This window comes from Capricornis sumatraensis, chromosome 5 (assembly GCF_032405125.1).
Source record: "Capricornis sumatraensis isolate serow.1 chromosome 5, serow.2, whole genome shotgun sequence".
Lineage (NCBI taxonomy): Eukaryota > Metazoa > Chordata > Mammalia > Artiodactyla > Bovidae > Capricornis > Capricornis sumatraensis.
The window spans coordinates 54,993,665-55,021,159 of NC_091073.1; the positions used below are offsets into that span (position 1 = coordinate 54,993,665).

Here is a 27,495-nt window from a genome sequence, read left to right on the forward strand (position 1 = left end):
CTGTTTCCACTGTTTCCCCATCTATTTCCCAGGAAGTGATGGGACCGGATGCCATGATCTTCGTTTTCTGAATGTTGAGCTTTAGGCCAACTTTTTCACTCTCCACTTTCACTTTCATCAAGAGGCTTTTTATTTCCTCTTCACTTTCTGCCATAAGGTTGGTGTCATCTGCATATCTGAGGTGATTGATATTTCTCCTGGCAATCTTGATTCCAGCTTGTGCCCTTTCATGTTACACCTCCAATATTTGATGTCTTCTGTCTTTTTCTGCATGAAAAGACCCTTCATTGAAAGTCATCAGATGGGGTCTCCTTTTTTGAAAGTTGAAATGAAGACACCCACTGCTGATGTTACTGAATGGCTAATGAAGAATTTACTGTGTTATCTCACAGACATGGTATGATATTCACATACATTAAAGTGTTGCCTGAGTGTTGGCTCGTACGATAGTGTCATGAAGTGAAGTGAAAGTCATTTGGTCATGTTGAACTCTTTGTGACCCCATGGACTGTAGCCTAACAAGCTCTTCTGTCCATGGAATTTTCCAGTCAAGAATATTGGAGTGGATAGCCATTCTCTTCTCCAGAGAATCTTCCCAACCCAGGGATAGAACCCAGGTCTCTCTCATTGCAGGTGGCTTCTTCCATTTGAGCCACCAGGGAAACCTTGCATTCCATATATTCAGTGAGACTGAGTCTGATCTCTTAATGCAAAGTTACAGAAAAGTCTTGTGTTGTCTTTCTAATCAAAAGACCTCTTAATACATTGGAATGGCATTACATTGTAAGCAAAATCTCTATTTTGATTTGCAGAATGGAATTTTTGTTTCATGTCTTAAATTTCTTTAATATTTTTTCAACATCTGACATTTCTATTTTTTACCTCATGAACATGCAATATATGTACAATTGTAAAAAGTAATAAAACTGAATATATCAAAATGATTAGCTTCATTTTTCTTGTTTTGCATTATGTATTTGCCCTAAAGTGTTAGAATTACAATAGGAAGACAAGATGAGTTGTGAATACATATTTAAAAAATACCATTGTGTAGTATGTATCATGAAATAATCGCTTTCTCTTGACATATCACCTAAAATTGTCTGAGTTATCTTATTTTGAACCAACTCTATTTAATCATTCTCCCTTGTGTTTAGCTAGTTTGAATTAAAATGCACTCAATTATATTATGAGTATTTTGTTAAACAGGAACATTCAACTCAATGCTTCATAGGAAGACAGTGTTATCTGTCAGTTTCCTTTCATTATTCATTGTCACTCAAGAAAAATCGAACTGTGTCTGATGGAAATGGTGCTGGTTTGGGTGGAAACTGGCCACTTAAATCTAATCGGCTCCATCTGTGCTTGGTGTAAGACTGGGCCACAGAATAGAGGTACAGTGGAGACTCCTGGGAGCCTGGGGCCTCACCAAGGGAGCTTCTTATAAGGAAAGAGGCGGAGAGGGAGCTCCAGAGTCCAGCCATGGACTAAAAGCTCAAGCCTTCAGTGGTGTCATCACAATGAGAATATCCTGTGTCAGGAGTGGACCTGCGTCTACACCACGACCATAGCTGGGGCCTGAGTTGGACATCAGTGTGTGACTTTAATCTGAGAAGAAGCTCTCCCCCGATGCTCGGGCTGGACGAGAAGGATGTGGCCTGTCCTCCTAGGAGGACAAAGACCCCAGATGTTGGCTCTCAGATTTTCCTTTAAAAGGATCCATTAGAGAAAATAGAAAAATATGCAATCATTTATTTTTATCACTCATACTATGAATTGAACATTATTTTATGCCTATGCTTTTTATAGAAATGCACAGACACACATAGAAATGAGGGTCATACTTGTTAATATAGTTACCTAATAGAAAATATGGTTAAACAAGAGACAAGAGGAATAAGGATGTGACTTGAATGTGCGGTGAGGTCAGACTGTGCGAGCTGAAGCCTTGACCTTAGCCATGGAGCCCTGCTTCCCTGTGGGGCTGGAGGGATGGACTGCAGGGCCTGGACTCCTACTCTGGACCTGCTGGGTTGGGGAGAGCTGCTCTTCACGCACACGTTTCTGAGCAACCCTCTGCTATTCACTCATCACACAGTTATCTGATGTTAGTGCCCCTAGTAAGCCTTGCTTGGGTTGACTCTGAAGTCATTTTGCCCTTTTGGTGGGACATAGATGTCTCAGTATATGAGATTCCATTGCACAGATGAGGTCAGGGCCTCCATATCTCTCTTCTTATGAGGAAGAAAGCATCTCACATGTGTCCACACAGCTTGGTTCAGGGATCGGGTCTTGTGGCACCCCAACTGCACTGAGAAAATGAATCAAGATGTGGCAGCCTCAGTAAGTCACAGATGAGGGAAGACCGCGGGTGGCTGGTGGAACATCAGGGATGACCTTAGTGCTGCAAGGAGCCCTGTCTGCTCTTTCCTTCAGGGTCAAGGGCGTGGTCGAAGGTGCAGCATCTGAACGTTCTGGGCATAAGTTTCCCAGCTCATCTAGGAGCTAACTGGAGGAACTCTATACTTAAATGGGCTTCCCTGGTGGCTCAGCGGTAAAGAATCTGCCTGCAATGCAGGAGACAAAGGAGACTTGGGTTTGACCCCTGGGTCAGGAAGATCCCCTGGAGGAGGGCATGGCAACCCACTCCAGTATTCTTGCCTGGAGAGTCCCCATGGACAGAGGAGCCTGGCAGGCTGCAGTCCATAGGGTTGCAGAGTCAGACATGCCTGAAGCAACTGAGTATGCTCTTGCATATACTTCCGTAATGGGGAACCATGACCCACAACCTAGTGTGTTTGATAACAATTACATGCCTGTGTAGAGAGATCTTTTCTTCCATTAGCTGTGACCTTTTGAAAGTGAGCAAAGTTGGTTGTGGTTTAACTGTGCTTATATTTTTTTGACACCTCAGCTACCCCTTATACAGTCTCAACCAGTAGGGCCTGTTTGACTTTAAACGGTTTCCACAAATCAACCAAAATGTGGTTTTGAGCATGTGAACAAAACGGAAGCCTGAGAGAATGAAACCCCATCAGCCACACCAGCGCCCTCCTGCTGCCACTCAGGCTGCCACCCCAGCCCCACTGCCCTCCCCTCTCCACCCCTCCCAGGCCAGCGCAGCCCAGGGCGAGAGGGGCAGGAAGTTGGAGACCACAGGAGACGCTGTCCAGTATGGTCCTGGCTGGGAATCAGCTGCACAACCCTTTTCAGAGATTTGCAAATTCCCCCTTGTTAAAATTTTTATTGCTTCCTTTTTAAAATTTAATCTTTATTTTATAGTAGTGTATAGTTGATTTATAATGGTGTATTAGTTTCAGGTGTACAGCAAAGTGATCCAGTCATGCATATACATATATCCCTTCTTCTTCAGGTTCTTTTCGCATATAAGTTATCACAGAACATTGAGCAGAGTTCTTGGTGCTATGCCGTAGGTCCTTGTTGATCATCTGTTTTATATTTAGCAGTTTGTATATGTTAATCCTCAACTCCTAATATATCCCTCCCCCAACTTTTCCCCTTAGGTAACCGTAAAACTGTTTTCTAAGTCTGTGAATCCATTATTTTTTTAATATAAGTTTATTTGTATAATTTTTTTTTACATTCCATATATAAGTGTTGTCATACGATATTTGTCTTTCTCTGGCTGATTTACCTCTCTGGGTATGATAATCTCCAGATCCATCCACGTTGCAATAAAACTACCATATAATCCAGCAATCCCACCCATGGGTGTACATCTGGAGAAAACCATAATCTGAAAAGATACTTGCACCCTAAAGAGGCAGGTTTCCCCTCTTGGCTTCTGTACTTACTACATTATTCTTCCCAGTGAATAAATATTTCCAAATCTCTAAGATGAGGGCAATGTATTTTACCTAAAGAGGACTGGTCAAATTAATGGGAACGAAGGGCTCAATCTAAGGGCTTCCCTCATAGCTCAGTCGGTAAAGAATCTGCCTGCAATGCAGGAGACCCAGGTTTGATTCCTGGGGTGGGAAGATTCCCTGGAGAAGGAAATAGCAACCCACTCCAGTATTCTTGCCTGGAGAATCCCATGGACAGAGGAGCCCTGCAGGCTACGGTCCATGGGATCGCAAGAGTTGGACAAGACTTAGCAACTAAACCACCATTGTTTATCTGGTTGGTCTCTTTTTGTTTTCAAATGGGAACCTTTGTTTAATTTCCTAAGAACTTGTTTCATACACACTGCAGCTGATTATACACAAAGAAACAAACAAAAAGCTTTTCCAATTTTAAATAAGACAGTGTTTCAGTTCTAATACATAAAAAATTTCCTTTAAAAGGATTCATTAGAGAAAATAGAAAATGTACACTAACTTATTTTTTCTTCCTTCTACCGTGAATTTAACTGTTTGTTTTATGTCTATACTTACAGAAATACACAGAAACACATAAAATGAGTGTCCTGTTTATTAATATTATTACTCAGTAGGAAAAATGGTTGAAAGACATGAACAAACATTTCAGCAGAAAAGAAAAAGAAGCTGTAAAACCACACACATAGAATAAGGCAGGATTTCCACCATGATGACATCCAAGGAAGTGGATATGTTGAGACCAGAGTAGGAAGCTTGTATACACCCGTGGTGGATTCATGTCAATGTATGGCAAAACCAATACAGTATTGTAAAGTAAAATAAAGTAAAAATTAAAAAAAAAAGAAAAGAAAAAACAGATGCAACCACAAATTCTTAAGAAAATTCTCTCTGAATCCTTGGAGGAAGCCTTTAGGAAAGAGCAGTGTGTGTTTTGTCCTGCTGTAGTTTGTGTTTTCCCAGCAGAAAGTGAATCAAGGGAAAGCCATGTGATACTAGATTACAAAATGTGAGCTCCAGGTTCAGAAAAAACCTGAAGGACTCGTATTTACAAAACAGCGATCGGGAACAGACACATTAAGCTCTCCAACCTATAAACTGTGAACATTAACTGTTGCTTCTTCCAGGGGTTCTTCAGTGATTAATGGGATTACCTGATGAACAGTAGAAACGGAGTCTCTGTTCCATCTACATCGAATTTCTTCGCAGGGAAGTAAGCTTAGCAATGAATCTCAGTGCATTTGTGTACGTGTGGAATCTGTCCTGACAGTAGATACTAATGTTGTTGAGAACTTGCCTGGACCAGGCCTCATGGACTCAGCTAATCGTCACACTCCAGGAGACCGGGCTCTGTAACTTCATTACACAGATGAGGAAATGATGACACAGAGAGCTCAAAGAGCTGTCTGAGATCACACAAGTGCTAACACAGACCCAGGGTTCAAACCCAGGCCCTCGGGGGTCAGAGTCTGCATGCTTCATCCTCCGCCCGACGCTCCCCTGGTGTTGGTGCGGGTCTCATCAGGGTTAACACGAGGACCTGGAGTCAGGCCTGTGAGACCCTAGCACAGATGTGAGCACACACAGTGCAAGGCATGCTGGGTGTTATATTGTCACTATCCGAAAGCCCCAAACCAACGATTCTGCATCTGGTGACTCTGAAAGAGAAGGAACACAGGCACCTTTGTTTGGCTCCTCTTGGACCGGCTCCACCAGTCGTCTTGGAGCCGGTGCCCCGGAGAAAGCACCATAACCACCATGTCAGTGAAAGACCTAGAAACGCGGTGTTGACCATTATACAATCAGCGCTGAATTTGATAGCTTGATTGTCATGCTGTTTCTCACCTTGGTTAGATTCCATGAAATTAAAGTACACAGACAAAAGGGGGCTTGTGATTCTTTCGTATTTATTGTGCATGTTATGAAAATCTAAGTACAGAATTCGAGCAGCAAAGCTGACTTCTCCAGGGTGTGTGACAGGGAGGGTCAGGGTTGTGGTCTGGGTGGAGGTGCTGAGGGAGGAGACAGGGAGCTGCCCACAGTGTGTGCTCAGGAGTTGAAAGGACTTGAGGGTGGGACAATTATGACATCAGAGATAAATACACATCTGAAATGAGATAACCCAAACCAAAAGGCAAAGAGAGAATTTCTGGGACTGTAGATGGCGAAGGAAAGTTGACCTCTCGGTAGCCACCCCCCGTCATGAGATCTTCCCGTCACAGCAGACGCCGGTTCTCCTAAACACACAGGAAATGATGACAACAAAGTAGACAGTGCTCAGGAGGAGGAGTGAGAGGTAGGTGTAATAGGCAGAGGTGGTCGTGAGCTGCAGCTGCAGGGCACCTAGGAGAAGTCATTCTGGTTAGTTTCAAGGGTTCTTTTGAGAGGAGAGGACATATTCACAGAAGTGGTCACAATGATTTATTGCTGGTGATCTGCAAAGAAGTGGCACCCCTGTACCACCAAACCCAAAGAAAATGGGTGCAACCACCGTGAGCACCACCCCCACCAGAACAACTCAGCATCTATCTGACAATTCAAGTCGATCAACAACCTCAACTAAATTCAACAGAACCTTCCAAAATATTAAAAAGCACGGTTGTGTTTTGAAAGAATGAGTCCAAATGGGAAAAGTATTTGTGATAAATAGCATTTTGCATTTTTTGCCCCATCACATGTCTGAGTAATAATAGCAGGGGATGTTTGTTGACCCCTAACCACATGTCAAACACTTATTCTGAGAGCTTTGCATGCAAAATTCTAACCTTATTTAAGTTTTCAAATAACCTATGAGATTATCACTTTCAACCCCCTTTTCCAGTAAACTGAGGACAGAGAGAAATAATTTGCTTGGTGTCACACATTTAGAAAGCACCAGAAATCACATTTCAGTCCCAGCAACCTGAGTCTGAAGAAGGTGTCCTTAGCTGCTCTGGAGTCCTGCATTTCCATGTGCAATAAATGCCCCAGACATCAAAGTTAAGCATAAACAGCAAGCTGAATTGTTGATGTGGAAGCATCTGAGCCATTACATGTTGTGCACCAAAGAGATTCCTATGAAGGGGGTCAACCAGGAAAACCTGGTTGTGACCCAGGGAGGTGGGTGGAAGGTTTTAGTAAAGAGAACTTTGTACAAAATGGAAGAGAGTGGTTAGTCCAAAATCCCCGAAACCTTAGGAGCTCATGCCTCAGTCACCTGTCTTTCTTAGATATCTAACCTCGTGCCCTTGATGTTATAGGATAATTGCACTTACTCTCCTTTGAAGTTTTGCAGGAAATATATGATGTCAAGAAGCAATTAACAATGATACTGGGCCTGACTTGCTACTCAATGGACTACAAGGCTGAGTTTCTTCCTGTATAAGTTCCCCTTCTCTATGCTTTACCTTCATGGAGTCAGAACTCGAGAATCACTAGTATGTGGTGTGGAAAGGATCTCAGGAGGGGACAGACATGCTCATAACTCATGGCCCTGAGTCAGGTCAGATGTTAGCTGAGTTCCAGGCCCCCTGACACTGGGAACGGAGGAGGGATCAGCAGCACCATCGCCAGTGCTTCTAAATTCACTGAGAACCTTCATGTAGGGCGAAGGGGCCCCAACTGGTACTGATCCTGTGCCAGCTAAATGGATACCCTATGGGAAACATTCCACATAGGTGACCTTGCTTCTGCTAAGTCACTTCAGTCGTGTCCGACTCTGTGCGACTCCATAGACGGCAGTCCACTAGGCTCCGCCATCCCCGGGATTCTCCAGGCAAGAACACTGGAGTGGATTGCCATTTCCTTCTCCAATGCAGGAAATTGAAAAGTGAAAGTGAAGTCACTGAGTCATGTCCAACTCTCAGTGACCCCATGGACTGCAGCCTACCAGGCTCTCCGTCCATGGGAGTTTCCAGGCAAGAGTACTGGAGTGGGGTGTCACCTTATCTCTGTAATAACCGAGTTGGGTGCAATTGTTCCCTATTGGCAGAAGAGGGCACTATTGCCCAGAAATAGAAGTCATGTACCCAGGTTTGTGCAATTAATAATAAAAGAACTGGCGTTAAAGTCCTGTCTGTGATAATCGGAAATTCACGCACTTATACCCTGCCCATGGGTTCACCCTGTCTCAGGGCCTTGGTTTTAGGATTCTTGCTCTATATCTTAGAGATGGAATAGAGAACTGAGTAAGTGTTTGAACCGTGGGTTCAGATGGCCTTTGTTGAATCCTCCTATCTAGCTGTGTAGCTTGATATAAGGGATTTAAGTAATTTTGGCTCATGGCCCTCACTGAAAACGTATGGGAAAATGTTGCACCACCTCACAGGAGTGTTATGATGAATAAACAAAATATGCACATAAGATACAGCACACCGCCTTATGTACATCCAGCTCTCAGCAAGTGTCAGTTCACGTATTAGTTATCAGCAAGGGCTAAAACTTAAAAAAAATCTAGAAGCAACTTGATATCAAGTTTCTCCAATTATTACAAACAAAATCTACACAACTGGGTGAAGCCCACTGTGGAAATAATTTAGAGCCTATCAGTGCATCCTCTTATTTAGAGTCTTCTTACACCAAAACCAGCATTTAATGTGTTAAGATGACTCTTTGGGAATGATGGATTTACTTAAATATGCAGTCTAATCTGCAATATCCAGACATTTTGTTTTTTCTACCTTAAATCAAGGAAGTAACTTCTAAAAGCAAAGGAAGCAAGTGTTAATCGATTGTGCACACCCATTATTTTACAGTGCGTGCATATGTATGTATAATCTGGTGTCTGTCTATATATACATGCATATATGTATATAGTCTATTGACAGGTGACAATAGAGATGATCAGTATAACAATGATGAGCCCCACAGTTTCAGATAATTGGTCTTTTCCACTTTAAAACAGACAAGTTCAAAAGATAAATAGATCAGGAAGAAAGAAAGACGAAAGCATGACATAAAGACAAATCTGTACAAAAACTTACTGCTTTCATCAGTCAAACAATCATTTGGAGGCTCAGTAGTTGGAGGCTCAGTAGTAGTGACAGCTGAGGTGACAACTACGAGAAAGGAGAAAAAGTATTAATGAATTATCTGTGCCCATTACTTGATACTGTGAGTATGTTTCAGCAGTAAAGAATCCACCTGCCGTGCAGGAGTCACAGGAGACAGAGGTTTGGTGCCTGGCTCGGGAAGATCCCCTGGAGGAGGGCACAGCAACCCACTCTGATAGTCTTGCCTGGAGAATCCCATGGACAGAAAAGCCTGGTGGGCCACAGTCCATGGGGTTGCAAAGATTTGGACGTGACTGAAGCGACTTCACATGCATGCACATATATTTATACGTGTGTGTATGTTGCAATATATATGAATGTGTAATTTATATGTGTATATATATACACATATAAAACCTGCTGACAGAGAGACAGTAATTAAAAACATGAGACCTACAATTACAAAAATAGTTGGTCTGATTCTATGTAATCCATAGTTTTAATTCGTATATGATTTTCTACACGTGAAAATGTTGAAGTTCATGAAGGCTACATTTTACTTTTTACTGTAACTGGAGGCTAATACCCGAGGGCATCTTATCTTCCTTCTGTATTCATAGCTCCGAGCACTGTGTTTGCTACAAAGTAGGTGTTTGAGAAATACTTGTTGCAAAGACAAATCATCAGAATAAGTGGCTACTCTGCATGGTCAGCACCCACGGCGGAGATGAAGAGTTGCCACCCAGTCTTATTCATCCAATCCAAGAGTGCACCAAGGGAACCCCACGTTTGAAAGAGTCTGGCTCAGGCAATCTTCCTGTCTAAGCAAAGGAAAGCAGCCACACCTTTCCAAATCAAGCACATCCCCTTATCTTCTGCATTTGCGGTGTTTGTGGGCATAGTGAAAACGGTATCAATTAGGCTAATAGCCAGAGAGTGACTATAGCTTGCTTAAGTACTTCACATGTATTATCTTCTTTCATCCTCCAGTGACACTGAGTGGGGTGTATTTTGGAGGATTCCACGTTACAAAGAGGAAATAAGGATCAGACGGAAAGTGACTGGCAGAGAGCTGTACCAGTGGTACCAGTGATGGCAGAGCCAGCATTCAGAGGATCATCGTGGGAGATTAAACGAGACAGGGCCTGTGGGGAGTACTTTGTAAAATAAGCCCCAGAAATAAAGAGAAATTAACCTATAAACAATATAATTCCACTACTGTAGACACTAAAAGCATCTTCTTTTCCAGATATCTTCATTATTCTTATCAATGATTTTCTTTTTTTTATTATAAGAGCTCAACATTTCAGTGCAGTTCCAGATACAGAAAGATCCAGATATAGAAAAACAGGCCAGACCACATTTGTAGTTCTGTGACTCGATAGAAACTGAGATAAATAATGTAAAAAATAAAAATAAAAAGACAGTCATAAATGTAGAAAATTTTTTAAAAAAGATAATGGACTATTGGGTGGAAGAAAACAATGGTTGTTGTATTTATCCTTTTTCTCCTGGATGTGTTCTTGTTCATACAGATTTGGTTCTGATATGCCATTTTATGCCCTCAATGAGGTCTTTGTTCAGTAAGCTCTGAAAAATTGATTTGAGGTATAAAGACTTTAGAGTAAATCCCAAGAGTGAAATATTAGTAGTCACGTTTAGATGTTAGTGTTAGTCACTCAGTCGTGCCTGACTATTCACAACCCCATGGACTACAGCCCACCAGGTTCCTCTGTCCATGGGATTTTCCAGGTAAGGACACTGGAGTAGGTAGCCATTTCCTTCTCCAGGGGATCTTCCCAACTCAGGAATTGAATCTGGGTCTCCCAGACTGTAGGCAGATTCTTTACCAACTGAGCTACCAGGGAGCCCATGTTAAAATTTCCTCAGAAACTGACTTTAATGTGCTTGAAAGCCTCCTTCTTTCCCTTACAATGACTTTGTTCACTAAAAGATAAACAAACCTCTTATTAACATGCATTGGTTGAGGCAGAAACAATCAAGTAACAAAGTTTCATAATAAACTCCATGTGTTTATTAAAGTTCTCTTTCTCACTGAAGGTTGGTTGAAAACTAGGAACAGATTAGATTTCTTTCTCTGTAAAGTCATTTCATTGATAATGTACTTCAGGTTATATTCTTAGCTTTTATCAAAAACAAAACAATTTTAAGAAACAGCAATGGAAATTTGCTATAGAATAACATTAACCGAAATGCCGTCATTAGCTTTACAGCCATTAGAAACCCTTGGAATGCATTTGTTTCAGAACTGTGTTCAGGTAAAACACATTATGAACTGGAATGTCTCTCTAATATGGTAACCGGCACAGTGAAACTTATATACTTATTTTTTCTCATCACAAGAAAAACTAAAACCTAGTACTTTCAGTGTCCTCAAGTAGGACACTTAAAACCATGATTATATTAAACTGCAAATTTGCTTCTTTTCTATTAGAATAAAAATTAAAACTTAGAGCTATTTTTGTAATTTTATTTTTACTTAGTTTTAGGAGAGGATATAAATGGATATGATGAATATATAAATAAGTACAGCCATGTCATATTTTGGAAAACAAGGGTTTTCTCCGATGTTATTTCATTTGTTCTTCGTTGCAGCCCCAGGACAAAACCAAGACAAGTGTTCACACCTGATTTGATCACTGGATAGACTAAGAATCAGAGAAGATAAAGACTTACTTCAGAAATGCGGACTGGTGCACAGCAAACATCTATGCACATTTTATGTGCTTGGTTCCCACTGCTTTAAAAAGGTTTCCTAACCACAGGGAAAAGCACAGAAGGATTCCTTCTGAGGGGCGCTTTGGGGCCTTTGGTCTGTTAGGTGAACATGCAGGATATTCGGTCGTGAGTCCAGTTAGTTACAGGACCACTGCCAGGGCCAAGGCACCTCCCAGCTCTCTGTCCACACTGCATGGACATGTCCAGCATCTGCTCACAGGGGCCGCTTTGAGACGTCATGCCTGGATCACAAGTGACCCTAAGTCATCAAGGAAAGTGTATGTTCTCTTGACTGTAATGCATCCTCCGTGGACAGTAATTCACCCCAGAGTGTCCATCCGTACATCCCTCCAGACCTGGCATGTGCTAGGGCTGCACTAAAAATATCTTGAAAGACCTTTTCTAACAGCAAGAAATGCATTCATTATGTAGAATGGGAGTAAGTTTGTACACTTTAGCATCACCCAATCTTTGATTACAAATTTTATCTTATAGTGGTATGTAAAATACAAATTTCAAAAACCTAAGACCTGAAAACAAGACAGTAGTCAAATTATTCTCTTTGCTGAGCTGCAATTTGGCTCCCTTATACAAACACCATTTTGTCATTTAATAACTCATTGCTTTGGAATTGTAAAGGAGAACTGAATTGAGAATGACTTTGCCTGCCGAAGGACATTCCTGAAAGATGTATAAATGTTGTTATTTCCTGACCAACCAAGATCACCAACAGTGAAGATCTGTTGTGTGCTAAGTTGCTCAATGCTTTCACATATGTTTGTTCACTTAATCCATACAACAACTCTAACACTTAAACATCGTATGATCTTAATATTTTGGAAGATGAAACTGAGGGTGAGAGAAGTAACATTTTTTCTTTTCTATGTTTCAAAGCCTATCCTATTTTAATCCTATGGGGAGATAGCTACCATTAAATGAAACATCATTTTATCAAGACATATTTGTTTGTTTTTCATGAACACTTGGCCGGAAAGGTGGGTATTGCTTTTGAAAAACAGTATTTTGGGAGGTTACATTTACATTTATATTCACTTACCTTCTTTTATTGAAGGAAAAATAATCTCTTGATCAACTCCTCCAATATTCTTCTGATGTTTGACAACACACACATGTTGTTTGTCCATAGAGTTTTCGGTCACGGTCAGCCAGCTGAGCTTCATGTATGTGTCCTTGGTCTTTATGGTGTTTCCCTGCTGGGATGGCAGAGCTCTTTTATCATTTTTTACTCTCCAAGAGACTGTAATAACATCAGGGAAAAATTTCTCCAGGAGACAAAGATATGTTCCAGCATTATCATGGTTGATTTCAGCAATTGAAGGAAGAAAAACAGTGGGCTTGGGGGAAGTGTCTGCAGCAAGGTTTCTCTCTGTAGGGGAATATGGAATAGTAATTAAAAAGAATGGTTAAAGAAACACCAACATGTCGTGGCTTGGAAAAACCTAGTGAGTAGTGAAAAAACAAAAGGCTGCTGCTCACTATGGCCTTTCATCCGCAGTACGTGGTTAGGTGCTTAGTACTGTTTTATTTTTAATGGCAAGAGAAGTTCAAGACTTCATGGAACTTGCCCAAAGTCACCGCTGTTAAGTAACAGAGCTGGATTATAACTTGACCTTCCGTTTTTCTCCATATGCAGAGATGGGGTGCATCTTGCGTGCATGCCAAGTTGCTTCAGTCGTGTCCGACTCTTTGTGACCTAATGACTATAGCCTGCCAGTCTCCTCTGTCCATGGGATTATGACTTTTAAATATCCCATATAAATACTCCACATCAAGACTTCCAACATTCATGAGCATGTTTATTGATTGAATCCATGCTTCCTACAGTGGAAATGGGGACTCCCAATTGCTGGACTGCCAGGAAAGTCCCAATTAAACCTTTTAAAAATCTCTTTTGTTCTATAATACTGGAGCCTGTTTTGAAGTGGATGGGTGGGTGGTGGGAATAGGGATGGTCGGTGCAATTGGGTAACTGATGGTTTTTGTATTAGTGAAAATCTTTGCTAGGTTCTAAACTTCTTCCCTTTCCTGTCCTGTGCTTTGCAGTTTATGCTCTCTTGTCCAAATAAGACATTCTCTTATTCTTCAACTCTGTGGAATCTCGCTCTTTATTTAACTGATTCTGGAATGAACCATAAAAATAAATACCCAGAGAAAATTTATTGGTTTTACAAAACAATATAGTTACTTTTGAGAATGGGAATCAACACCCACGTGTACTTGACATGTGTACTATGAAGTTGAACTTTGAGCTCCAGATGTGGATCCCATGCCCAATTCTGAAGTGATGAAATTCTCTTTATTTCTAATTTTATATGACCTCTCAATTTTATTCCTGAACCACTCCAGATTTTGGAGTAGAGCAGCATGTTATTTATAGTGCCTTGATTGTATAACAGTATTTCCAAAACTTCTATTGAAAATGTATTATTAACCCCAAACTCCTAATTTGGGATTAGCAGATACACACTACTGTATATAAAATAGATAAACAATAAGAACCTACTATGTAGAACAGAGAGGTATATTAAATATCTTGTAATACCTTTAAAGGAAAAGAATCTGAAAAATAATACACACACACACACAAAAACTGAATCACTTTGCTGTACACCTGAATATAACCCAACTTTTGTGAACTAACTATACTTTCGTGTAAAAAACAATGTATTTTCAGAAAGGCTCTTATACTAAACTTATCAAGTAATCTACTTAGAATATTTCCAAATTCAGAAAATGTTCCCCAAAAGCACATTTTATTTCAGAATTTCATCTGAAGTTTTAGCTTGAGGAATAATACACAATATTCTGGCTCTCGGTGTTTTCCCTATAATTTGAATTTGCCCCCTAAGGCTGCTGAACTGCTTTACTGCCACTATTTTCTTTTTTTTCACCAGCTGCATAAAGCATATATCCTGACAAGGGATCGAACCTGTGCACCTGCATTGGAAGGTGGAGTCTTAACCACTGGACCACTGGGAAAGTCCTTCATGGGGAAATCTCTTAAGAAGGGAGAAATTGGACTTCTCATCTGAGAAGAAAAGAAAACTCTTGGGAACTTCTGCCTGTGTAGCAAAGTTCCTGGTTTTTCTTCTAAATCAGTAAGCAGACAGGGTTGATTTTTCACTCATGTTGTAAATAAAGTTGGGTTGTGATGTGCTATTATAATTTTATACATCTTGCTTTTAGTACAAGTAGTATTTTACACATTATAAAAGCAAGACACTGTGTATTTCTGCAACCATATACTTTGTTGATAGTGATTTAGGTCTTCCCTCTTTTTTCCCCTCTCATTTTTCTTTTGTAAACTAAATAATTGAAGCTCTTTCATACTTAAGTAAGAATTTTTAATTCATGAGATTTCTATCTATGTTTAATTGACTTCACTTCTTGATCATTTTCCTTATAAATTAAAGCTTTTTTCTGATACATATGAGCATGAAGCCCAAGCTTCCTGGTTATATGTTTTAGAGCCAATAAATGTTGTTGTTAGAAATGATATCAATTAAATTAAAGGATTAAGATTTAAAGCACATAGAGCAACAGACATATAAAAAATAAACATATTTTAATCTCCTTTTTTCTTGCCATGTAAACCAAAGTCTGCTAAAGAGAGACAGATAGCTTCAAATTCATTTTTATGTGTGTGAGGGAGCCATAAGATAACTTTCCATTTGTTAATTGTATAGCTGCATCCTCTGAAGAATTTCAATTCATCAATAGTTTGGCCACCAACACTCTCCCTCTTGGATGCAATTTTCCCTTTACATTTGAATAGAGTAAACACCTATCCAACACGTATGATGTGTTAGCCAACAAAACGTACGGTGCTCAGTCGTGTCCAGCTCTTTGCAACCCCATGGACTGTAGCCTGCCTGGCTCCTCTGTGCACGGGCTTATCTAGACAGGAATACTAAATACTTCATCACACTGTCTCATTTAATTCTCGTACAACCCCTGCTGGATAATACTGTTATGCTATTTTACAGATTAGGAGACTGAGTCCAGAGAAGAACTTCCGTGTTCACATCCATAGTTAGTGGTGGATCGAAGTTCTCGGTCAGCCTGACTCCAAAGCCCAGTTTCTTTGGAAATACCCCTTCAGCATCAGGAAAGGAGACATGTTAACTCATAAAACTTACCTGTAATGACAAACTTCAACCCTGGGCCAAATACTTTCATGACGATTATGTACATTATACATGAGCCCTTTCTAGAAGTCCACACAGACACGAAGCCAAATTCTTTTATAATATTTGTACAGTGTTGTCTATGCTCTCCTTTACTATGTGAATTTGTTGTAAAATCTCTCCTAAATCTCTACATCTAATTCCCATCCACATTCCCATTTTTGGTAAATATCATTCCTATTATTATTTCTTACCTTCCCTCTATTACTTTGAAAAAAATTATATACTCGGATACCTACCTGTGACAATGAGTTTTGCTCCAACATTGAAGTTTTTTAAGTAATTATTCCTCAATGATTCAAGTCATATCAAAAACTTTAGACTAATTAGCTTCTCTGATTTCTCCAAATTCTAGTAAAGCAATAAACTAACGCCTTGGGTACCTTATTTATTTGAAAATGAGAGTGCTACTGTGAAGTCAAGTGAACATTCTTGTTAGTGTTTTGGTGAGCTCAAAATGAAATAAAATTTGAAAAGTCATTTGAATAATAATTATATAGAGGTAAGAGACTGTAAATATTACTATATGATCATTGATATTATTAGTAGTATTTTTATTTGTGATAATTGTGTGGTTCAACATGACATTTTAATATCATGGGAGCAAATCTGCCTATCTGATGGGAATTCAGGATCTGGGGTTTACAAATAGATCCATAGCAACTGATGACTTGTTTGCATTCCTCTGCATTGTGATATGTCTGGGATTCTCCAAGCCTGTATCACAGCCTTTCACACACCCAGTTAATAGGCAGTCATTTGTTCTGTCATACTTGCTGCATTTCCAGGGTGAACAAGATCAAAGGGAACAGGCTAAAAAAGCCTAATGTATGCAGCCAGTGTATGGAACTTCACTTCTGCTGTCCACAACAAATGGCCTTTTCCCCAACAACAGCACAATCTATGGGTATCTCAAGATTTTACCAGAAATTTCAGCTTCAAAAAATCTATCCAGTTCATGCCCAAAGTTCAACTTGCAGCTCCAGGTATGGGCCTTATGACAAATGACCACAAAAATGGCAGGATGCCTGGTATTCAAATTCTCCTTTGTTAAGTTGGATCGCTTCATTGCCTGCCTCATCTTATCAGCTGAGGGTCACCATTCATGAATGACATTACATTTTGGTGTCCATTGCATTGATGCATTGGGAGTATAAACATGTTTGTTTGAAGACCATTTCTTCCATTTTTTAAACTGGATATTGAAGGCAATGTCCCCTTTTTACTTCCTTTTCCTACTAAAGACTTCCACATTGAAGTTCTTTTTTCTAATTTTGTGGTGGGTAAACATTTTGCAACTTTGGTGTGCTTAGTCGGTTAATATAGGGTATCTATTCCACTACATTTTTTTTTCTTGCTTTCTTATTTCTTGTTTTTAATTCACTTCTTTTGGATTGAGATAGAACCGACACATATTCTGAATGTTTAATAAATGCACATTCATGTGACTTACATGATCTTTGTGAGGGAAAGAGACGTCATTTCAGTGCTCTGATTGAAAGCAAGAGCATTGTTTTCACATGTGAGTAGCAATACAAAGTATGAGCTATCACTAATAGTTACAGAATCCAGGTCAGGCTACAGAAGGGTACACATTCAGGATGTAAAGACATGACTTAATGTTTCAAATATCACGTAATGATCCAGTCCTCTAAGTTTGACAAGTCTCTACTGGATCCCAAACTCTGCCACAGTAGCTAGTCATGTGACTTAAGGCAAGTAACTAAACTTCTCTAAGCCTTAGTTTCTTTATCTTTAAAATGGGAATGAAAGGATTACTGGTGAGGAAAGTATAAGGCATTGAAACTACGTATCACGGTGCCTATCCTTCAGTAAATATTGACTAATATTAAAATTCTCTTAATGGCATGGTTTGAGGCCATTTCATCAAAATCTTCCATCAAACAAAAGATATGTTTTTTATAAGCAATAACTATTACACCAAGCTCAGCGATCCAAGATGCCCTCCTTCTGCAGCCATGGACCGTAGAAGACAGGTCTCAGTTAAGCCGGAGTCTAGAATGCCTTTCCTCTAGAACAGAAGCTGCTTGGTGTTGAGCCTGGCTCTGTGTCTTGCTCACCCGTCGTCTGTCTGTAGCTCCCAGCACAGAAACGGTCCTCAATAAATATTTGCTGAGAGAATGAAAGAGCAAAGGAGAACGCCCAGCCACGAAGACACTTTCGTGAACTTTGGAGCTGAAATGGCTCATTGAGCTCACAAACTGGTCCATGTCCAGACAATTTCACAAGAGATGAGATAGTTTAAGTTTCAAATAATCTCAGCCTCTTCTAAGAAGCTAGAGTAATAGGAAGTGAGATTTATCAATCTTGTATAATCATTTACTGTAAGAATTTTCTTCCACTGCTCTCAGGGATGAGATGAAAATCAGTAATATTGGTTTTGCAGGAGATTCACGAGTACAGTATTTTATCTCAAAATACAGAGAAGAGATAGTAAGAAAAGTGTTTCTCACTGAATAGACTGCCCACAAGAAAAGGAAGGTGAACTAATAACTCATACCAATGTGATGATATAATATGCTATTTATGTTAGAATATAGAAAGATAAACGAAGCAATAAGACAGACATGGTCTTCAGAATTTCACTGTCGAGCCTGAGTCTATTTTGTGTGTGTTTTCTAGAACCCAAATTTCAACTGCTTACAAGCAGGAACAAGAATAATCCATTTACAAGGTGATTTAGTTTCCATATACAGTGACCAATTGCTGTAAAACTACGGTTTAGATGCTGAGACCAAGAACGTGGCAGCCAGATCAGGGAGATCCCAAGTTGTTTCTACAAAGCATCTATCAGTATTTTATGACTACAGTAAGAATAGAAAAATGATACTTACCGGGAGGAGTTACTATGATGTTAGCTCCTTCTCCAAATATCTTCTTCCAGCCCGAGCTGTCACAATGATAAAAGCTCCTACAATAATCCAGCCTTTTTCTACCTTTATAAAGTGACTAGAAGTCAAAAAACTTCATACTGGCAGTTTGATCTGAGTTCTTTTGGAAGTCCTTGGATATAGGTTTCACAGCAGCCAATGTTTTATAAGTTTCCTCAATTTGTTGTTATTATTCAGTCACTTGGATGTGTCTGACTCCTTTGCAACCCCTTGGACTGCAGCCTGCCATGGGATTTCCCGGGGAAGAATACTGGAGTGGGTTGCCATTTCCTTCTCCAGGGAATCTTCCTGACTCAGGGATCCACTGGGGAAGCCACTTTCCTCAGATAAATGGACCCAAATATCTGCTTTCCAAGGAGTAGTAATCACTGAAAATGTTGATGAAAGATGAAAAGTATAAAAACAGCAAAAGAAGACATCACTGACACCAAGTGGTTAGCCACCTGGTTTTCTAAATTTCCAGGAATGGTATTCAAAGAATGAAGACTTTTTGTTTATTTGCAGGTGTTCAGTTCTGTTGAAACTGCTCAGAGTTTGCATCAGTTGAAAGGCAATTCTCTTTTCACAAAGACCAGGGCTGTTTAGTGATTTGGGAATGTATTGCTAAAAGGAGGAAAACCTTCAGTAACTGAAAATGCAAATACCCCATCAGCCATCACACGTGTACTTGAGAAATGTGAACAAAGCTCTCCATTCATTGGGCAGCACAATTCTTTACCAAGGGAAAGGGAAATGAGAAAATAAGTGCTATGATGACTTATTTAATATTAATTTTCCTAGGATAAAGGAAGAAATTTGCAGAATTCTCTCTCTATTGAAATAATACTGTCTTTAAATGAAAACTTGAAACAATATCCATTTCTCTGATTGTCAAAAGAAGTCTCTTGGCTATTCTGTAATTTCAAGCCACTCATCTTGGGGCAGGGGGAAAGAAATTGCTGGGAGCAGCTGAGCACTCCTCTGAGCACGGATGAGCTGTCCATCTGCCAGGACCAGACAGGACAGCCTCTTATTGTCTCCATGTCTACTCCAGAGGCACTTGTTCATGGTCTCAGTCCCGTGAGCAATCAGTTCCTCTGCCCCAAGGATGAAAGTAAGAGGGTCATGTTGGGCAACTGTCCATTCACAGGAGCTCAGCTCGCAGTCCCAACACAATGGGAGGGGATGAGAGATTCAGATGCCAATTACATTTAGATAGATTTTTTTTTAATTGAGAGTTCATGGGAATTTCCTGGCAGTACAGTGGTTAGGACTCTGCACTTTTACTGCTTTCACTGGGCTCAATCTCTGGTTGGGGAAATAAGACCTCATGATCCACAGAATGTCCACCAAAAAAACGGAGAATTCTATTTGTTAGTACTTGGGGCTGTCGTGTACCCTTTGCATCTATTGTAGTCATGAATGATGTCCCCTCAGCTCCTTTCTGAAAACTTGTCCTGTGATTTTCCTTATTCCAAGACCATGAGCAGAATTATTGGGAGCTTTAGGAATTGCTTGTTTTTCAAAATGCATGAAAGATTTAAGCAATAAAATGCAAAAGAATCACTGAAGAGTTATATAATTAATGCTTTATTAAATATAAGAACAGTAAGAAGAAAGAGTAAAAGGTTTTACTAAAGGGCATAAAGTCAAACCTGCATAAATGGAGAGACATATCATATTCATGAAGGAAAAGCTCAATGTCGTAAACATGCAAATTCTTCTTAAAATCATGTGCATAAATAGACTAATTCCAATGAGACTTAAGGTAACATTTTATTTTTTTGTTCCCTGTTGTAAAGATTGGGGCTGAGTTAGTTATATTTGTTTTAAATTGATATAAAAATGAAATATGAAATAATTTAAAAATTTTTATTAAAATAATGATTTTAAATAACTAATTTGGCATAGCAGCTCTTAACCCTTATTGTAAAGTTACTGACATAACACAATAATGGAGTAAGAATACTGAGACAGGAATAAAATGCAAATCCTCCAAGCATATGTTAATATAAAAATATAATTAAGGCATTTTTAATTATAAGGAAATTATAGATTGTCTTAAAATTAGTTAGGAACTATTAATTATCTGTTGGAAGAAAAAATAACTCTATCAAATAGCATAAAAGTTAGGTTTGTATTAAAAGGCATCTAAAAGTGTGAGTTACAAAGAACAATGAATGAAGGTCACTCAGTCGGGTCCGACTCTTGCGACCCCATGGACTGTAGCACACGAGTTTCCTCTGTCCATTGGATTCTCCAGGCAAGAATACTGGAGTGGGTTGCCATTTCCTTCTCCGGGGGATCTTCCCGACCTAGGAAGCAAACCCGAGTCTCCTGCATTGCAGGCAGATTCTTTACCGACTGAGCTATGAGCAGGGGACTAACTGAGTCCTGCGGCAGAAAATCTTGGAATGTGAAGCGGACAGGAGACACCTTTACTTAATGTTTAATTTTTAAGAAGGAGAAATTTGGAGAATGTTTTCTCTTTATTTTTAATTGAAGTGTAGTTGATTTACAATTTGTGCCAATCTCTGCTGTATAGCAAAGTGACTCGGTTTTACACAGATGTATGTTCTTTTTTTCAACATTGTTTTCCATTATGATTCACCCCAGGATATTAGATGTAGTTCCTTGTGCAATACAGTAGGCTCTTGTGGTTTATCCATTCTGAATGTAACAGTCTACACCTGCCAACTCCACATGCCTAGTCCATCCCTCTTCTCTTCCTCCCTGTTGGCAACCACAAGTCTGATCTCTATGAGTCTGTTTCTGTTTCACAGATAGATTTATCTGTGTCATAGTTTAGATTCCACATATAAGTAGTATCATATGCTATTTGTCTTCCTTTTTCTGACTTGCTTCACTGAATATGATAATCTCTAGCTGTATCCACGTGGCTGCAAACAGCAGTGTTTTGTTCTCTTTATGGCTGAGTAGTATTCCATTGTAGACACGACCCACTTCTTCCCTCTCCACTCATCCATCAGTGGATATTCAGGCTGTCCCCATGTTCTGGTTGTTGTGAACAGTGCTGCTGTGAACAGAGGGGTGCATGTACCTATCCAAATGACTGCTTTGTCCTGGCATATGCCCTGGAGCGGGGTTGCTAGGTCATAGGTAATTCTATTTTTAATTTTCTGAGAGACCTCCATGTTGTTTTCCACAGTGCTGTACTAATTTACATTCCCACTGACAGTGTATGAAGACTCCCTTTTCTTCACACCCTTTCCAGCATTTGTAATTTGTAGACATTTTAGTGATAGCCATTCTGGCTGGTGTGAAGTTGCACCTTGTGGTAGATCTGATTTGCATTTCTCTAATAATTAGTGATGTTGGGCATCTTTTCACGTGCCTACTGGCCATCTGTATGTCTTCTTTGGGGAAATGACTATTATGGTGTTCAGCTCACTTTGCCTCTGGGTTGTTTGTTTTTTGTTTTTGTTGTATGATCTGTTCACATATTTTGGAAATTAAGCCCTTGTTGGTCACATCATTTATAAATAGTTTCTCCAATTCTATTGGTTGTCTTTTTTTTCTGTTTTTTTTTTTTTTTTTGATGTGAAAAAGCTTATAAGTTTGACTAAGTCCCATTTGTTTATTTTTGTTTTTATTTCTATTGCCTTCGGAGCTTGACCTAAGAAAATATTGGTATGAGTTGTGTCAGAGAATGTTTTGCCTGTGCTTTCTTCTAGGAAAGTTATGGTCATGTTTTATGTTTAAATCTTTAAGCCATTATGAGTTTCCTTTTGTGTATGGTGTGAGGGTGTGTTCTAACTTCATTGATTTATGATCATCTGTCCAGCTTTCCCAGCACCACTTGCTGAAGAGACTTTTTCCCCCTGTTTTTATATTCTTGCTGGAGAATTTGTACTTTTTACAACATTTCTAGGAATGTATCCATTTCTTCTAGGCAGTCTATTTTCTTGCCATGTATGGAGTAATTATTTGTAGAAATGAGTTATTGCCGTTTGCATTTTGGTTGTATCAGCTGTTAACTTCTGCTAATTTCATGTCTAATTTTGTATCTTTGAGTTCTCTCTCTCTCTTTTTTTTCCTGATGAGTTTGCTAAAGGTTCACCAATTTGTTTGTCTTTTCAAATAACCAGCTCTTGGTGTGTTTATATTTTCCATGATGTTTTTAGTCTCTGTTTTGCTTTGCTCTGATTTTTATTCTCTGTCATTTACCTTTGGTTTCATTTGTTCTTTTTCCTAGTTCTTTTAGGTGTAAGATTAGGCTGTTTGTTTGAGGTTTTTCTTGTCTCTTGAGGTGGGCTTGTATCACTATAAATTTCTCTCTTAGAACACTTTTGCTGTATACCACAGATTTTTTTTATGGTGTTTCCCCATTTTCATTGTCTTGAAGTATTTTTTATTTCCTCTGATTTCTTCAATCACACCTGGGTTGTGTATGGCATACTGCTTATCCACCATGTGTTTTTGTTTCTTGAACATACACAGTGTCTCTACTTCTAGCTGTGTCCTTAGAGAAACTGACCTGTATAAACAGAGACAGAGAATGGAAACTGAAGGAGAGATCATAAGGGTTCTGTGAGTACATGGAAAAGTAGTTATTTCACAGTGCCAAGAAAAACTCTGATATAATAATGCATTAGTCAGTAATTGGGGGAGAAATTGGATCTCCACATTAAGATTCCTACCTTACACCCATACACAAACTAAAGTGGATCAAGGAATCAAATGCACAGAACAGTCTTAACGCCATTGGAAAAGTATAAATGAAAATATATTTATGCTTCAGGCTTTCCCAAAGCTGCAAATGGTTACAGTATGTGGTGGCTGATATAGCAGAGCAAGCTAAAGGCAGTGCGTTTACTATCCAGTTCCTTGCTGTTTGCAGTCACTGAACTAAGCAGGATCTGAAGCTTTGACTTGTGGTGTGAGGCTGTGTTTTGTTTTGTTTTGATTTGATTGCGATATTCTGATGGAGAAATGTGATGAGCTGGCGAGCAGCAGCACCCAGGACACAACAAGACAGATGGGGCTCTGGGTTGGGGATAAGACCATGAACACTCTCCTAGTAGGCACTCCTGTGCTAGTGCAGCAAGGCCTACAAATCAGTTTGAAGAAGAGTCAGTAGGAGCCTATCAAATAATGCACATTTCAGCCTTCATTCCATGATTCTGATTCACTGTGTTGAGTGACACCCAGAACATGCACTTTTATTCCAATTCAGGTTCTTCTGATGCAGGTGGTACATGGACCACAGTTTGAGAAACACTGTTCTAGAAGCTCAGACACTGGTACAAATTTGGAGGAACCAATACACAAGAGACTATATACACGTGAGCTGACATTTCTGTATTTGAATATTAATTTTGCTTCCTTAAACCTAGCCCAATAAGGCAGCCACAATCCTTGGCTATATGACTTTTCAATTGAAATATATACCATTCATAGATTGTTCACCTAAAGTGTTCTTTAATTTTAATGATTGAGAAAATTATGATCTGATAAGTCTCATTCTAGTTTGGCACTTGGCCTTGTTAATGATAGGGAGTGGGGGTAGAAAGAAGCTCTGGCTTTACTTGTTTAAGACAGTTCTGGCTGTGGGCTGAACTTCAACAGAGGGTATAAGTAGAATACAACAACGGGGCTTCTCTCGTAGCTCAGTTGGTAAAGAATCTACCTGCAATAATGCAGGAGACCTGGGTTTAATTCCTGGGTCTGGAAGATCCCCTGGAGAAGAAAATGGCAACCCACTCCAATATTCTTGCTTGGAGAATTCTTGCTGTGGACAGAGGAACCTAGCAAGCTACAGTCCGAGCGGTCCCAAGAGTTGGACACGACTTAGCCACTAAACCACCAACTACCACCATCTAAAACAATCACTTTCCCTACACTTTCACTAGGTCAGCCATGCCCTCGTTGATTATGTAAGATAAAGATCAGTTTTTCCAAAAGATAAATTGGATACCAGCTTGAGGTTCAAGAAGTCCGAGTTTTCATTCCATCATTTCTCATTCTTCATGCTCCTGGATAATAAAGATGCTCTATTCCCAGCCATTTTCTCTGGATAATCATCAGGTGAATGGTTCAGTATTATCTAGCCTTTCCATTTTCCTCTCCCAAATATCTCCCCTCACAGATAATCCTAGGTTCTCTGTCTGTCTTAAAGAGAAAATCATATGAGTCTACCATCTTCTGGGAGAGCTGAGAATATGCTGCCTGCCAGACTGCTTGCCTACAGACTGGAGATGGAGGCCTGTTTTTAGGAAAAACTATGACTATTGTGGGGAGGTAGAAGGTGGCGATAGAATTTAAAGCTTGATTCATAGGCATTGAGTTCAGGGTTTTTCTTTGTTTAGAGTAAAAAGAAATTGGGCAGGGGGGAGTGAAGCAGCTGCTGATATCAGGGCTGTGATTTTCAGCCACAAGCAAAATTTCCAGTGCAGTGTACAGGAAGTCTGAACCAACGTGCTTATCCCAGATAGCACAGTAGTATATGCCGGAATCACTTGCTTGCAGATTTAGGATTGCAAATGTATAGCTCCTCCCTGTGCCCTTATAGACATGGTATTTTGTTCCACTGATTCCTGATTCAAACACAGGCTTTGAGTTATAGCTGTCGTAGTATAAAAGGCGTCGGGGGGCCATCCCCTCCTCATGTTTGTACAAGTGGATATAGGTGGCCCCTTGTGTAAGATCACAAGGGAACGAAGCAGTCTCCCCAGTCTTTCTAGTGATTAACATCAAGTTGGAAGATACCTGCATGACTGCAATGGAAAAAGAAACAAAAAATGATGAGGAAGAGAAGCACTAATTTCTTAGTCTGACCCTCTTCCCCACAGTCCCCCCTTCCCCCGCTCCCCCCCACACACATTGCCACAAAATAGAGAAAAATTCCAGGAGCATCCAGGCAAGACACTTACCGGGAGCCAAGACAGCCAGAAGCAGTGCTGGGGCCCGCATCCTGCCCCAGCAGTCAGCTAGACTGGATTCTGAGCAGATGTGACAGGCAGAGAAGTCAGGGAGGATCTCTCTTAAAGACGACCAGGCTGATTCCAGAGCGGGTGGGTGCTGGGGGAGGCCTGGGGAGGAGCCCCGCCTCTCTGCACCAACCCTTTCTTGAGGGCCCCCCTGTGGCAGGCTTGGAGCTGCCATCTCCCACACAGGAGAGGAGGGGCCTGAGCACTGAGAACTCAGAACTGCAAGCAGATGGATCAAATGCGAACTGAGGGGAGGAGAGCCATGGGCCAAGCTTGCCTGTTGCCTATGGAGTGAGCAGTCCTGAGCGGGGCCAAGTTCCCTGCAGTTCAGCATTGCAGTGTTTATGCTGCTGCCACGGTCTTGTCCGGTGACATCTTTATATTCCTTCCCTGAGCTACCTTTCCTTTTACCCCTGTAAGCAACTTGGAGGCAACAGAGAACCCAATAAGAACGGAACCTGCTTTATTATAAGAAAGTAAGATTGATTATGTCGGTCTACATTTGACGGTCCTTAAAACTAAATGGATGTGTGTTCGTGTGTGTGCGTGTGTTATAAATTATTGGAGAGAGGATTCATGTTCATCCTCAAGTAAAAGGCTGCCTCATACTGAGTGTCCAGATTTCATGAAAAAAGAAGGAGCTTCACAATAGTTGGAACAGACAAACTAAAAACGTAGATTTTTCCTGAAATTCAGGGACATGCAAATCAAAACTACAATGAGATATTACCTCACCCATGTCAGAATGGCTATTATTGACAAGGCTAGAAATAATGTGTTGACGATGGGCAGAAAATAGAACCCCTGTGCACTGTTGGTGGGGATGTAATTGGTGCAGTCGCTATGAAAACCGGTATGGAGTTTCCTCAAAAAGTTAAAAATGAAACTACCACCTGACCCAGCAGTTCCACTTCTGAGGGTTTATCCATAGAAAACAAAACACTAAGAGATGCCTGCACCCCTGTGTTCACTGCTTTCAACAGCCAAGGCCCGGGAACAAGGCAAGTGCCCATCAGGAGAAGAATCAAGTACCTGTGGTGTGTGAGTGTATACTCACACATATACATGCATGTAACAGCATTATGTGGCCCCTAATTATGTCATGGGCTTAGACAGCTCTCCCAGCTGCTGCCCAGTTCTGCCTCTTGACCAGTTCTTTCTCCACCTCCCTCTGTTTCTCCACCTCCCTCTGTTTCTCCAGCTCCCTATGTTTCTCCATCTCTGTGCACAGATCTTCTCTATCTCCTATTGCTACCCCACACTCTATTTCATTCCAGCTCTGACTTTCTCCCCTCTCGTTCTCCTTATCTCCCCTCTGTTTTACAATTCCCATCCTCATCTTTATTTCTGTTACTTTCTGTCTCTCTTCTCGCTTATCTCTACCTCCTGTCTTTCCTTTTCTATTTCTCCATTTATATTTCTTATTGATTTGACTTCTCTCTCTCTCCCTCTCTTTCCATTTTCTCTCATGATCATCCTAACTATTTTATATTTTCTGCGATTCCAACATCTGCGATCTCTCAGGATAGGCATCTGGTAACTGACTATTCTATATTACCATGTTGTGATGTTCCTGGTTCTATAAGGTAAGGAATTTGGGATTATATCCTGCACATTTGGAATATCATGTTATGGACTTTAGGCAGTGTTTAATACTATGGAGTGTGCTGAGTTTTTTTGTTAGCCGGGAATTGACCCAGTTGTGGAATGCTCTCGACGGGCAGGTCCAGATCGCGCAATTTTCAAAGACTTTGCAGTGCTATTCACACCACATTGTGTGTACCACTCTGAGTAGTTTAAAATCAAAATTTAAAGAATATGGTTGTGATTATATAGCCATATTTTTATAATGTGGATTTTAAAACATTTTCCTTATAGGTATACATTGGTGAAGAATG

At 40.2% G+C, this 27,495-nt stretch overlaps 1 gene segment (V, D, J or C); it reads right to left on the minus strand.

Moving 5' to 3' along the window:
* Positions 1-6,039: 6,039 nt before the first annotated feature.
* Positions 6,040-25,580, minus strand: LOC138079698 (T cell receptor gamma constant 1-like). The segment is given in 6 exon segments: positions 6,040-6,182; positions 8,801-8,875; positions 12,606-12,935; positions 15,996-16,045; positions 25,090-25,384; positions 25,541-25,580. Coding segments are annotated over 6 exon segments (933 nt in total).
* Positions 25,581-27,495: the final 1,915 nt, after the last annotated feature.